Raw genomic sequence first — 12,196 nt, 5'->3', positions numbered from 1 at the left:
AAGGTAGCAGTTCTGCTGACCCCCCTCCTTACCTCTCCAAGAATTGAAAACTCTTATCATTTTGTGATCGCTGTGCCCAAGACGGCTTCCAACTGTCACATCACCCACAAGTCCTTCTCTGTTCACAAACAACATGTCCAGCTGCGCACCTTCCCTAGTTGGCTCACTCACAAGTTGTGTCAGGAAGTTATCTTCCACACACTCCAGGAAACTCCTGGACTGTTTCCTCTCTGCTGTATTGTATTTCCAGCACAGAGTACATTGTATCAGTACAGTACCAGTACATTATCTGGTAAGTTGAAGTCCCCCACAAGAACAAGGGCTAGCGATTGTGAGACTTCTCCCAGCTGCTCATAGAATATTTCATCTGCCTCTTCATCCTGGTTGGGTGGTCTATAACAGACTCCCACCATGATATCTGCATTGTTGGCCTTCTCCCTGATTCTTACCCATAAACACTCAACTCTAGCATCACCATTGTCAAGCTCTTGACAGTCAAAACACTCCCTAACATACAGGGCTATGCCACCGCCTCTCCTTCCTTGCCTATCCCTTTGGAAGAGCTTATAGCCATCCATTGCAGCACTCCAGTTGTGCAAGTCATCCCACCATGTTTCCATGATGGCAACTATATCATAGTTTTCCTGCTACACAGTGGCTTCCAGCTCCTCCTGGTTGTTGCCCGTGCTGCGTGCATTGGTGTAGATTCACTTCAGTTGGGCTATTGATCCTGCCACCTTTTTTGGGAGGAGAAACCCTAATTCCTATGTAGATGCACTTCAGTTGGGCTATTGATCCTGTCACCTTTTTCGGGGGAGAAGCTCTAATTCCTACATGACCATTCTCAGGCGCTTCCGTGGTTTCTAACACATCAATAACCCTTATGTCTTTGCTGTCACGTGGCTCTCCATCCCTTACCTCCACTGATACAGCAGACTGAAGGACCTTGCTAGCACACCATCCCTCAAACAGTGGCGTGCCGCCCCCAGGCTTATCTCTAGTGAACCTGGTTTTATCCCTTTCCCCCTTCAAATCTAGTTTAAAGCTCTTTCAATGAGCCCTGCTAACTCCTGTGCAAAGATCCTTTTCCCCCTTCGAACAGGTGTACCCCATCTGTCACCAGCAGGCCTGGTGTCATGTAAACCAACCCATGATCAAAAAACCCAAAATTTTGCCGGTGACACCAGGCTTCTTCCCCAATAGCACCAGAGGTAATTGCTACAAACTAGTGCTGGTATTTATTAGCAGCAGGCATAATAGGGCTGAACTCATGAGAAACAAGGTAAATGTACTGTCCAGTCGGCTTTGAAAAGAAAAAATACGTATGCTTGGATAAAAGTGCAGGCAGAGATGTCTAGTCCCAGCCAAACTGAAAGAGAACTACAAACCACATGTAAATCACCTATGTAACATGAAAAACAGCTATATATCAAACACTTGCAAATAAAGTGTCAAAGTAAGCCAACAATGAAAATATTGAAGTGTTTCTACTTGCTAACTGTAAAGATTTTTAAAAGTCCCAGATAACGCACTCTTATTTTAAAAAATAGAAAAATATGAAAAATATTTACTTAAGTAAATGAAGAAAATCTAGACCAGTGCAATGTGAATTACAACAGTAATTCAGTTATTTTTCTAGTTAAAGGCATTAGTTCGGTACATTTTCGTGGTTTTACAACGCAATGTGATTAAGCCTGACTCAGATGATTACTTTCTTTTTTGGGACATGCTACTGTGAACACTTGGCAGTGCAAATCCATGCTATCCAAATGAAACATAAGAATTGGGGGCAGGGCAGGAAGAGGTAAAACAAGTGATATATCAGAAAAAATAACAAAGCTGATTGTCACATTTTGAAACTATCTTTTTAGCATGTAAGCATTTAAAGTTACCATAAATACAAAATTTAGTAAACTCATAACCACTATAAAAATTTGTAGTTTCTAACTTACAAATCCAACATGTGCATTTAGACATCTGAACAGTAGCTTACGAAACACATTCCGAAGGCGAACAACAACACAATAGTATACAGCCCTGTTCGCTCCTCACATGCATTTCTTTAAACAAATTTCTCAGCCAGCCTAATCTGAAATAGAAACATCTTCAAAAGCTATGACCATCAAGGATTTTAAGCCACTTATTCTGTTTTCTTCGCCTGTCTTTTCTTAACACCATCACGGTGCTGTTCAGAAGAAGACGGGTCACAGACTGAAGAGCCATTGGAAGATGCGGCACCTTCACCCTTCACTTTGGATGGTATCTTTTGCAAGCCAAAGAACATATGGCCTAATGCAGCCTCAAAGGGAGCAAATGGAGAAGTTGCAGATCTTGTCAACATCATTGTTACCTATGAAGAACAAGGATCAAGTTACAATAAAAGTTTTAATGACTTCACAGCGATTGAAAACAAGTTCAAAGCTGAATGGATGTATGGCATTTCTAACTTTCTACACGAGCGTGAGGCCATGCCACCAAGAACAGAAATATGTTCATTTTAGCTTGACTTGATCAAAGAATGCTTTTCTTTCTGACCTACACTCTTCACACAGCTATACACAAAGAATGTGCACAAAAAACTTTCCATGTTTGCTAAAATCATCCTAAGACTAAACCACATTTAATGGCATACAAATAAGGTGAAGAGCAACTTTTATGTGTAATTTTTGTACCTTGTTCAAACTGAAAAACTGTAAACAGAGTGGCTATTTCCATTTAAATTGAAAGAATGCAATGTGTAAGCACCTAAATATATATGCATAGCCAGACTTAAGTTAGAATTCCACACAGCCATACTCATTCCATAAAGTTGAGAGGTTTAGGTGGAAATTCCTTAGAATACATAACTTGGAATCAGCATAGAAAAAACTGTTTTGTAGATCCAGGTACTAGACAAGCTTATATTGCAAGAGCTTCTACAGTTTTCAGAGACATGAAAAGTTTCTAAAACAAGACACTACTACAGGACTATGCCAGATCCACAACTGTTGCTTAATTAGTTAACTGGATGCTCAAGTTCCTGATAGTCAGTATGACGATCAGTTTAAGAACTTACTCATTTCAGTGCAGCCTGACAGCCAGCTTCTGAAGACAGCTGTAATTTCGCACTTCCAGAATAACATTCCTTTCCTTCTCCATTCCCAGCATCCCCAGTTCAACAATGCCTTTATTGGTTTAGGTGGAGAATCATGAGCATCAGCTTGAAGTCTCGGCTCCCTAAACCAACTTCTCTAGAATTAAACTTGTCAGCTACTTCACAGAAAGGAGACTGGCAACCACCACTTTAAGACAGTCTCTAGTCTGTTCAACAGCAGCTCTGAACCTCGTAAAATTGCCAGACTTCTGCTAACATAGAAACTACACTTTCTTATTAGCTAATAATCCTGAAGACAGGCATCATCCTGGAAATGAACAAGACTGGAGGGATTAAAGAATTCAACAGAGAAGTAGTACTTATTTTATTATAAAAGTAGTTACAGCTACTTCAAAGTGGTTTTGATACACTTTCTCTTCCCACCTAAACACTTATGTTGCGAACACTTTAAGCCACATGAGAACCTAGTTGGCTTGTTTTGCAAACCCACAGATGACTGCACAGGTACAAGGAAGGTGTTAAGCAGCTGGCAAAAGGCAGAGAACAGGAGAGTTTCTTTCTACAAGTATAAGCTTTGTTTGAGATTATGCACATACAAGCCTGGCATATCAACTGTTGGGTGCCAAAATTCCTGATTTTTTTTCTTTTTTTTTTTTTCCCATACATTGAACAGTATCAGTTACAGAATAGGTCTTCTGCACTGCTCATGCATAGAAGACTAAACACAAGTTTAAGACTTCAGTAGGAGCTGGCCTTCCCATCCAGAAGCACGCATTCTAACTTGTGGTAGAATGTTTGAGGGCATATTTTTTGCTTGGAAATAATGAAATCAAATATTTTCTGTTATTCAGTTATTTGCAACACTTTCACATTCTTACCTTGGAGACGACAAGAAAGACGGTGTATAAAAACACGAGGTTGTGTCTTGCTATTGGCAAGTACTGGCTGTGTTGCAGGGTGAAAAGAACTGCTCCTATCAAAGTTACCTTCACAGGGCTGGAAATCAAACAAGCAGTGTTAATTTCTCTTCTCTACTCTACAGTGAAAGCTGCCACGGCCTGGAAAGCAATAAATGCTCTTAGTGTGCAAAAGAATTATTTCTGAATAGAACTAATGAAAACTTGTGGTAACAGTGACAAGGTCCAAAACCTAGCCATAATTAAACTAAGACGTTCACTTTATATACTATTACTATGCTTTCTGTCCATAATATAGACAATCATCAAGTTCAGCACTACTTTACACACCCAGCAAACTCATACTTGACAACATCCTCCTCAAATCAATGCCTATATTCAGACTCTATGCGTCAGCTTGCTCCCCTTCTTCCTCTCCCAATACTGAAGAGTTAAATCACAAAGCTTGCACTACTTGGACTAGACTTAAAAATAGGTTCCTCTCCTACACTCCAGGTGTTAGTTACTCCAAAGAGTTGTTTAAGGTGTTGAAGAACAACATAGTCCAAGTCTCGGTCCACTGTGACACTGCAGCAGTTCTAGAGTTGTAGTCAGCTTATACTTGACTTGAGCCAGGCCTATGTTACCAGGTTTTGCCAACGTAGCTATGTTGACTTGAGACATGCAAAGATTTACATCTTCTAGCTATCTTCATTTTGGTGGTAAATCCCTTGCGAGGTATGCAGTCAGAAAAGAAGAGAACCTTGGTCAGTTATCTAAAGTCGTTTGAAGAGAGAGCACTACTACACTGGCAGAAAAATTCTGTGCATTTCTTAATCTGCATCTACATGCGACATGTACAGGTGACATTCCTGTTATCACAGAGCATCTAGTGTAGACACATTCTTCACTGTCTTTTCAGTAACTCAGAGATTTACTGCATCAACTTCCTGTTCAGAAAGCCAAAAACAACAACTCTGTATACAGGCATCTCATGCATTTGCAGAACATTTTATCCGTTTAACTTTGTAACTTACTTCTATTTAATATTCTTAAGCTTTATATATTAAACAAAATTTTAAAAATCCTTTTTGAGTTACTTTCAGCCACATCTACCATGGAGAAGGAAAATATATGCAAGCGCTGCCACAGTCAGTAAGCATTGCTCTAGCGTTGCACCTGCAAATACAGTGTTATCTGGGTTTACAGTGCTATTATTGACAGTGACCTCTTCCTTCTGGAAGTTTGCTTACAAAACTGCCACTTAGGCACTGACAGAGGGAGAGAAATTCTAAATACCTGGAATTTCAGAAAAAGCCAACAACTAACATAAGCCATAAAAAAATGAAATATTGCCAAAGGAAAGGCTACAAATTTCTCTTCTGTTATTCTGTTTCTAAGAGTGGCTGCAGAAAAACAAGATGACTTTAAAAAAAAAAAAAAATTATTTCTAAAGACCTGAGAGTAACATGGGAAAGATCAAACGAATTTTAGGAAACTACCACAGTGAGCTTACCTTGACTTACAATAATAGCTTGTGGCTTTCTAGCCTGTCTCAATTCTCCTTTTACTGTACAGACTAAACCGGGAGCCATGTAATATTCCCATTCTTTGCTTCTGCAAGAGAAGTAACATTTCCTATCTTGCGGTACATTTCTGCTATATTGAATAACCTATTTGCACCTTCTCAACTAATTGGTAACTGTGGAGGAAAACAGTACTGGCAGAGAACATAAGAGTGACAATGCTGAAGGGAAACCACCTTAGTGGTGCTCAGAACATGCACCAAAAATGCAGACTTCATTTGTATACTGCTGGTACCACTGTCCTTTCATTTTGGATAGAAGACCATGTTCCTGTAAGACAAATTGAGTCAATACTGCTTTCCAGCAACTTCCTACTGACTCAATACTGCTTTCTGCCAAATAATTTTTGTTGACTCGTCTTCCCATTTGGTGTTCTTGTGCTGTGAACCTAAAATGATTAAAACATTGGCTAAAATTACTCAAGATCATCAACCAATCTTTCACAAGATACACACCAAAACATTGAGTACAAACATATCCTACTGCCTTTTTTTTTTTTTTTAATCTGAACCACTAAAAGTGAGTGTCAACACAAGGAGTTAGCAAAACAGTTAACATGTTGCAGTCTGTTTTAAAAACTTACTAGGACATCTTCAGTAGTTCATTAGTTTCAGGTTTCCACACTCCTCTCACCAGCTGCTCAAAGTTGGAAATTAGGCCACCACCAGCTCCTGAAATTGCAGATATTTAAGATAAGCCTCCGCTGACTACCACTAGCTACCACTACTGCGCAACCTATTATTGCTCCCAGAAAAACTCGTTACACCAGGTGCCAAATGTGGCACCCAAAGCTCAGACTTAAAGAGACTAATCCAATCTTTTATACATGCATGACTTGAGTGACCGACATGAAACCTCAGAGGTTTAGCTACTTAGCAAGAACATCAGGTTTACCTTTAAGTGATAGCATCTGAACTGATGCACTCATCACTACAAAAAAATGCCTGAATTGCCAAAGTAAATATCCAAGGAGGCTTATACTATTCCATTCTTCATGTCATCATGTAAGTACAGAGAGTGTCTCCATAAATGACGAAGACCCTCTGCGAGAAAAGTGGATATGTATTTTTACATTAAAAGAATACAAGACATAAGGAGGTGTTAGACGCTCTGGCTAATGAGACTGATCTGTATTACAACCTGGGAAAAAAATTCGTTAGATCGTAACACTAACATGTGTTGTTTCCCAAAGCAGAACAGAATCAAGCAAACAGAAACAAGAGCTGCACTACTACTTCCTGAGGTGGTTTTAACGTTGTGACTACAAACACAGCAGCTAGGAAGGTAGCTTCCAGAGTCACACTCCAAACAGCAGGCAGGCAAGAAGGTTTATTCCTGTGTTTAAAATCAGCTAATGGTTACAACCCAAAAAGCTACGAAAACAAGTTCTCTTTTTCAGCCACATGCAAGGAAAACAGCTCTGAGGAAATATGCTGTTGGAAAATTTAATAATAGCACTGAAGCTACACAGGACATCTATTTCTTTATTGCAATCAACTGCCCATCTTAGTAGTCCTCACAAGGCCTTCTGAAGGGATAAGATGAACTTCGCTCAAAGTCACTCAATGTCACCCTTAATCCAGGCAGAAAAAACTGCTGCACAGGCTTTTTCCTTGAGGGGATGTATTAGGACTATCATATCCAGCACAGCAAGCAATGGTGCTACAGTGACACTGAAGGGCTAGCCATTTAAATACCACTCCAAAACATCACAACCCATCAGAACAAGATGTTATGCATGTTACCTCTGGCCCAGCCCACAGCTACCATGACAAGCCAGGCATCTTTGAAGTGACTGTCTGCATGTGCAATGCCAGCTGTTATCTTCCAAGTCCTAGTCACTTCTTTCATTCCTGCAACCAGAAGCCGAAGAGGCAGAAAGGCAAAGCACCGGTAGAATATGTCTTCTGGGCAGTAAAACACAAGATACCTGAAAATCATGAGAAAACCCATTAGCAGCATTCAAAAGTTTTTGCTAAGGAATTCACTTTCTAATAACCTTTAAAGATATTTTTGGAATATGACTAGCTGATAACTCACTCTCTTGTGTGGTAGACATATTGGAACAAATTTGAAATGCTTTTGAGCATGCTTGAGCTCTTGCACCAAAATCATCAAACATTATTTGAAATTGTTCTTACTGCCTCATTGTCCCAAAGAAGAATCCATTAAAGTACATGAGAAACAGCTTTAAATTTTACTGACTGTTCTACAGCTTACATATCATGTTTTTATAATTCAAATTATTAAATTATTGTCTGCCTGACTTTGTGTGGTTTGGTTTTTTGTGGGGTTTTTTTTTTTTTTGGTTGGGTTTTTTTTGGTTTTGGGGTTTTTCTTATGGATTACAACAGGGTGGTAAATCACATGCTGACACCATGCTTTCATACTGATAGGTACATGGAGTTATATAACTTCAGCAAGAATGCCTCCACTAGTTAGTGTCATGCCAGATGAAATGCACAGCTATTTTCAAACACATTTCACATCTTAGTAACCACCAATTCTAGCTTTTCCAGCTTGCCAATTACAAGCACATTTCTTTTTTCAAAGTGTTGAAAGCACAGTACTCAAAATTTAATAATATATCTTTTATCAACTTGCTTTTAAAATAAAGATGGCTAACAATGAAATCCTAAGCTGACAGTAAATTTTAAAAGATTAGATATGTGCTGTTTCATTGTATCTCTTCAATCATAAACAAAACTCAGTTCTTGCAGAGACATTCAAGGTCTCAAAAAAATAATCAAGATTAAGTATCTAGATTATTTCAGCACAGGAATAAGAGAGTAACAATTAAGTAAAAGCAGAGAAAGCCTTTAAAAGATGGGAAGAGTACTTTCTTATTTTCTAAAAAAAAGATACTTGCCTGTTGGTTTAGGCTTCTGAGCTCAATCCTGTCTACCAAGAATTTCTAAGGCTGTATTCTTCTCCTGTTTACTCAGGCTGCAATGTAGAGATGCACCTCTCATATCTAGTTTACTTCATTGGAACTACTAGCAGACACCACAACTAGAAAGAGTCATGCTTCATGATTAGAGATTAGAAATCAGGACAGCACTTGGGGTTTGGGGTATTTTTTCAGAAAAAAATGCTTATCCTTTACAGCAGAATGCCAGGAAGCTTCCTCCCCACAAAGGCAAAGTTTAGCTGAAGTCCTGTCCTAGTTATATATTTTCTTTTTCGGCAATAGATATAGTACCTTGCCACTGCAAACTTCTAAAGCTTCTTCTCTTCAAGACCTCCCAGAGTGGAGCATGCAATAGCCTATTTCTCACATACAAGGAAGTTATTGGAATTTATATTAATAGCTAACTACTGCTCTGGTGTTCAGTTTTAGCTTCACTTTTGAACTACTTACATTCTTCCTTTTTCTCTTATTGTAAAGTCAATCGCCCTTGTACGCAACCAAGCTTCAGTTGATATGAAGGCAAAGATGTATAGACAGCATGTATTTTAATGGCTACTGCAAATAGCCATTTAAGCCATGTACTCAACAGACAACACTAACCAGAATTAATTTACAATTGCAGAATGTGGGTTTAGGGCCCTGAAGCACAGGTAACTGGATTGAACCTAGCATTGCAGTCCCACCACGGCACTTTTGCCTGTAATTTCTGCTAGCAAGACTTTCTAGCAGCAGATGTCGCTGTCCTACAGACTATTTAGGAGCATTTCTCAAGCGTAGCACAACCTCTTTTGTTTTCCAGTTTTATGTATGGCTTGGGGAATTTCGTTTCACATGATTTGGGACCAAGAATTAAAGTCATTATACTCACGATGAGAGAGCTTTGTAAAACTAGAAGCTTAGGTTTCATAACATTCACAGCTCCTCATTAAAACCTCATTTTATTTGTGCACAGCAAATCACATTTGGCCATGTTAAGTTCAACAGAAATCACATTCTGTTTACATGTACTCCTAACTCGTGTCATTTGTTAAAACAAGCAGTTATGTTGCCCGCATCAGACTAATATGAACCATAAGCGGATTCTATAAGCTTTGTTAATACTGCACTATTTATTGCACATTATTCATTTCACCAATTTGCCTAAATGAAATCTGCCCTCCATTGCAACATGAAGACCAGAAGACTAATATATAGATATATACAGACAGATAGAAACACTTACTTTCATTTTAATGAATTTGCAATTGTAAAACCTAAGGGAATACAAGGAACAGATACTAAAGGATTTCAAGCAGATAACACTCTTCTAAGATAGGAATTAAGATTTTTTAATTCAAAAACCCACTGCTGCTCACAAATTTTGTTAAGTTTGAGGTTTTCTTCAAAGATCAATTTCTGGAACAAATTAACTCCACTGGAAAGCCATGTTTGTATGAAAATAACTCCAGTGCTTTTTTTGAATTCCAAAACAGGCCAAATTGCTGCCCTGTTCACATACCTGACTTCCCATTCAGCTCTCTACTGTCTTCCACTACTACTGTCTTCCACTATAACGCCCATCCATTTGGGAAAGGGTAAAATACAGAAAAAAAATTATGTCAGGAAGCAGAAACTAGAGGAGAAGAAAGAAGATCTGTGTCTTAGATCCCCAATTACAGAAAAGTTCAAAATTTTTACATCAGCCAGGTTCTGGCCTTCAAGAGCTACTGCTGAAAACCTAGACTGCGTTTATGACTTACCTATGTCCAGAAAACCAGTAACTGAAGTCCACTTTATTCCAAAATAATGTTTTCAGCTGTTTGACCAGGAATACTATAAAAATCTAAGGCAAGTCTAGTCTAGTGACTGAGCATTTCGTTATAAAACAGCCCATAAGAGTTGCTCTCCTACGAGCACTTTATTCCTACAGAACAGGATCATAACAGCTACTTTGCTGCAGTGACTTTCTGGATGAAGAGACAGCATCCGAATCCATAACATTTTTAAGTTAAGCTTCTGATTTACATACAAGCTTGATGGTATAACATCAGTTTACAAAGTATAGCTTCCTCAGAACCAATACTACTCATCTAACTCAACTGTGGCTGCTTACCAGACTGAAGATGCCAGTATAATATTTGTGCCCTTTGCCAGAAATGCTACTGGAGGTTCTGCAAGCATCAACGAAGACAAAACTGAACCACCAAAGCAATAAAGCATAGCACTAAACCAGCAGGCAACTGGACTTCGGACTGACACTTCCACAGCTCCTGAAACAAAGGGAAAAGATACATAAATGAACATCTGAGAATCACATCATGTTTTAAGAGTCAGTATTTTTCAAATCATTCAGTCCAACATTGTTTCTTTAGGGAATGAAAAACCCTGTAGAAATCTGTAGGCTTTCACGGAAAAAGTCTTTAGAAATACAAACTTCAGAGTACACTGACTTAAGCATATGATATCTAAATGAAAGTGAAAGGCTGACATTGTGTTCTCTGAACATCTTTTGTGGGTTGGTTTATTATAACTATTTGGCTACCAAGAAGAAAAAGCTTTCAGAGCATGGCTGAGAGGTCTCATTGTTAATAATCTGGCATACCTATACAGTTGCTTTCAAATTTGTATTAAAAATACACAGGTGGTTTTGCTGACCTAGACAGGATTGGTATTCGTAAATTTTGGGGGGTTATTCTACAAATTCAATTTCTGCTTTTGAGTGTTCATGAATTCAAGGTCAGTGTTTTCCTTTTTCCTCATAACACCCTGCTAAATGAAAGCAGTACCCAAAACAATTATTACATAGTTTCACCTGCAATCCTGAACAGAGAAAAAAGGTTACCTGAAGCCATAATAATAAATGTAAGTTTCCCTTGTTTTTACAAGGTTCACAGTTTATTTTGTTATCTTTAAAATGAATTATCCCTTTTAAATTGCAATTGAACTACAACAAAAGAGTATTCAATATTACAAGATTATGCTGGAAGTAATGGGAAGCCTTAATCAGTTTCAGGGGGAAAAAACACTTTATCAAAGCCAGAAATATCCTCAAGTAGTTGTTTTGACTATTTCCTTCCACTTCAAAAGTCCAATGTTGCCAAAGCTTCCCCTTTACACAGGTGCAGAGCTGTTTGCCTGAGCTAGTTTCATTTTCCATAGTCCAAAGGCTGAAGTTCACAAAAGCAGGGATGAAACCTCTTCTCTGCCCCAAAATTAAATTTGACTTGTGTTCCCAATTCAGAGGAGAAGCTTTTGGTTTTTCAGGCATTTTTGTGGGAAGAGAAGCTTCTTACCCAAGATGAGAAGCTCAAACGTATCAAAGATAATACAGCACTATCAATACAATTCACTTCATACAATAGTATTAACAAGATTGTTCCAGTATTAGTGCTGGCACAGCTATCGCATATTGCAGCACTATCTAAATTCCTATGTAACAGCCAATTTATAAAATGAGCACTCCTAAGTATAACAGAATATCTGAATATAAAATAACATCTCTTTTTTTTTTTTAACTATTGTGTAATTTATTTTCCATACTGCAGTACCTGGTGCTCCAAGTGGGTTATGCTCAGCTTTGTTATTGCATATTACCACTTCTCCAGAGTAGGTATCAATTATGTTCATAGAATCATAGAATCAATCATAGAATGGCTTGGGTTGGAAGGGACCTTAAAGATCATCTAGTTCCAACACCCTGCAATGGTCAGGGACCCCTTCCACTAGACCA

The 12,196-nt window shown here is 38.5% G+C and overlaps 1 protein-coding gene across 1 annotated transcript in view; it reads right to left on the bottom strand.

Annotated features, from left to right (window-relative positions):
- Positions 1-1,549: 1,549 nt before the first annotated feature.
- TMEM38B (transmembrane protein 38B) overlaps positions 1,550-12,196 on the bottom strand; it is an 11,591-nt gene continuing 944 nt past the window's right edge. The window contains exons 2-6 of the mRNA XM_009286279.2: positions 10,580-10,736; positions 7,322-7,506; positions 6,160-6,247; positions 3,973-4,090; positions 1,550-2,350 (exon numbers count right to left, since the gene is read on the bottom strand). Coding sequence (XP_009284554.2) covers positions 2,141-2,350; positions 3,973-4,090; positions 6,160-6,247; positions 7,322-7,506; positions 10,580-10,736 — 758 coding nt within the window. The 3' untranslated portion in view covers positions 1,550-2,140. The remainder of the gene's footprint in view (positions 2,351-3,972; positions 4,091-6,159; positions 6,248-7,321; positions 7,507-10,579; positions 10,737-12,196) is intronic.

The sequence above is a fragment of the Aptenodytes forsteri genome, unplaced genomic scaffold (assembly GCF_000699145.1).
Source record: "Aptenodytes forsteri isolate BGI_AS27 unplaced genomic scaffold, ASM69914v1 Scaffold412, whole genome shotgun sequence".
Lineage (NCBI taxonomy): Eukaryota > Metazoa > Chordata > Aves > Sphenisciformes > Spheniscidae > Aptenodytes > Aptenodytes forsteri.
This window is presented reverse-complemented; position numbering and strand designations above follow the sequence as displayed.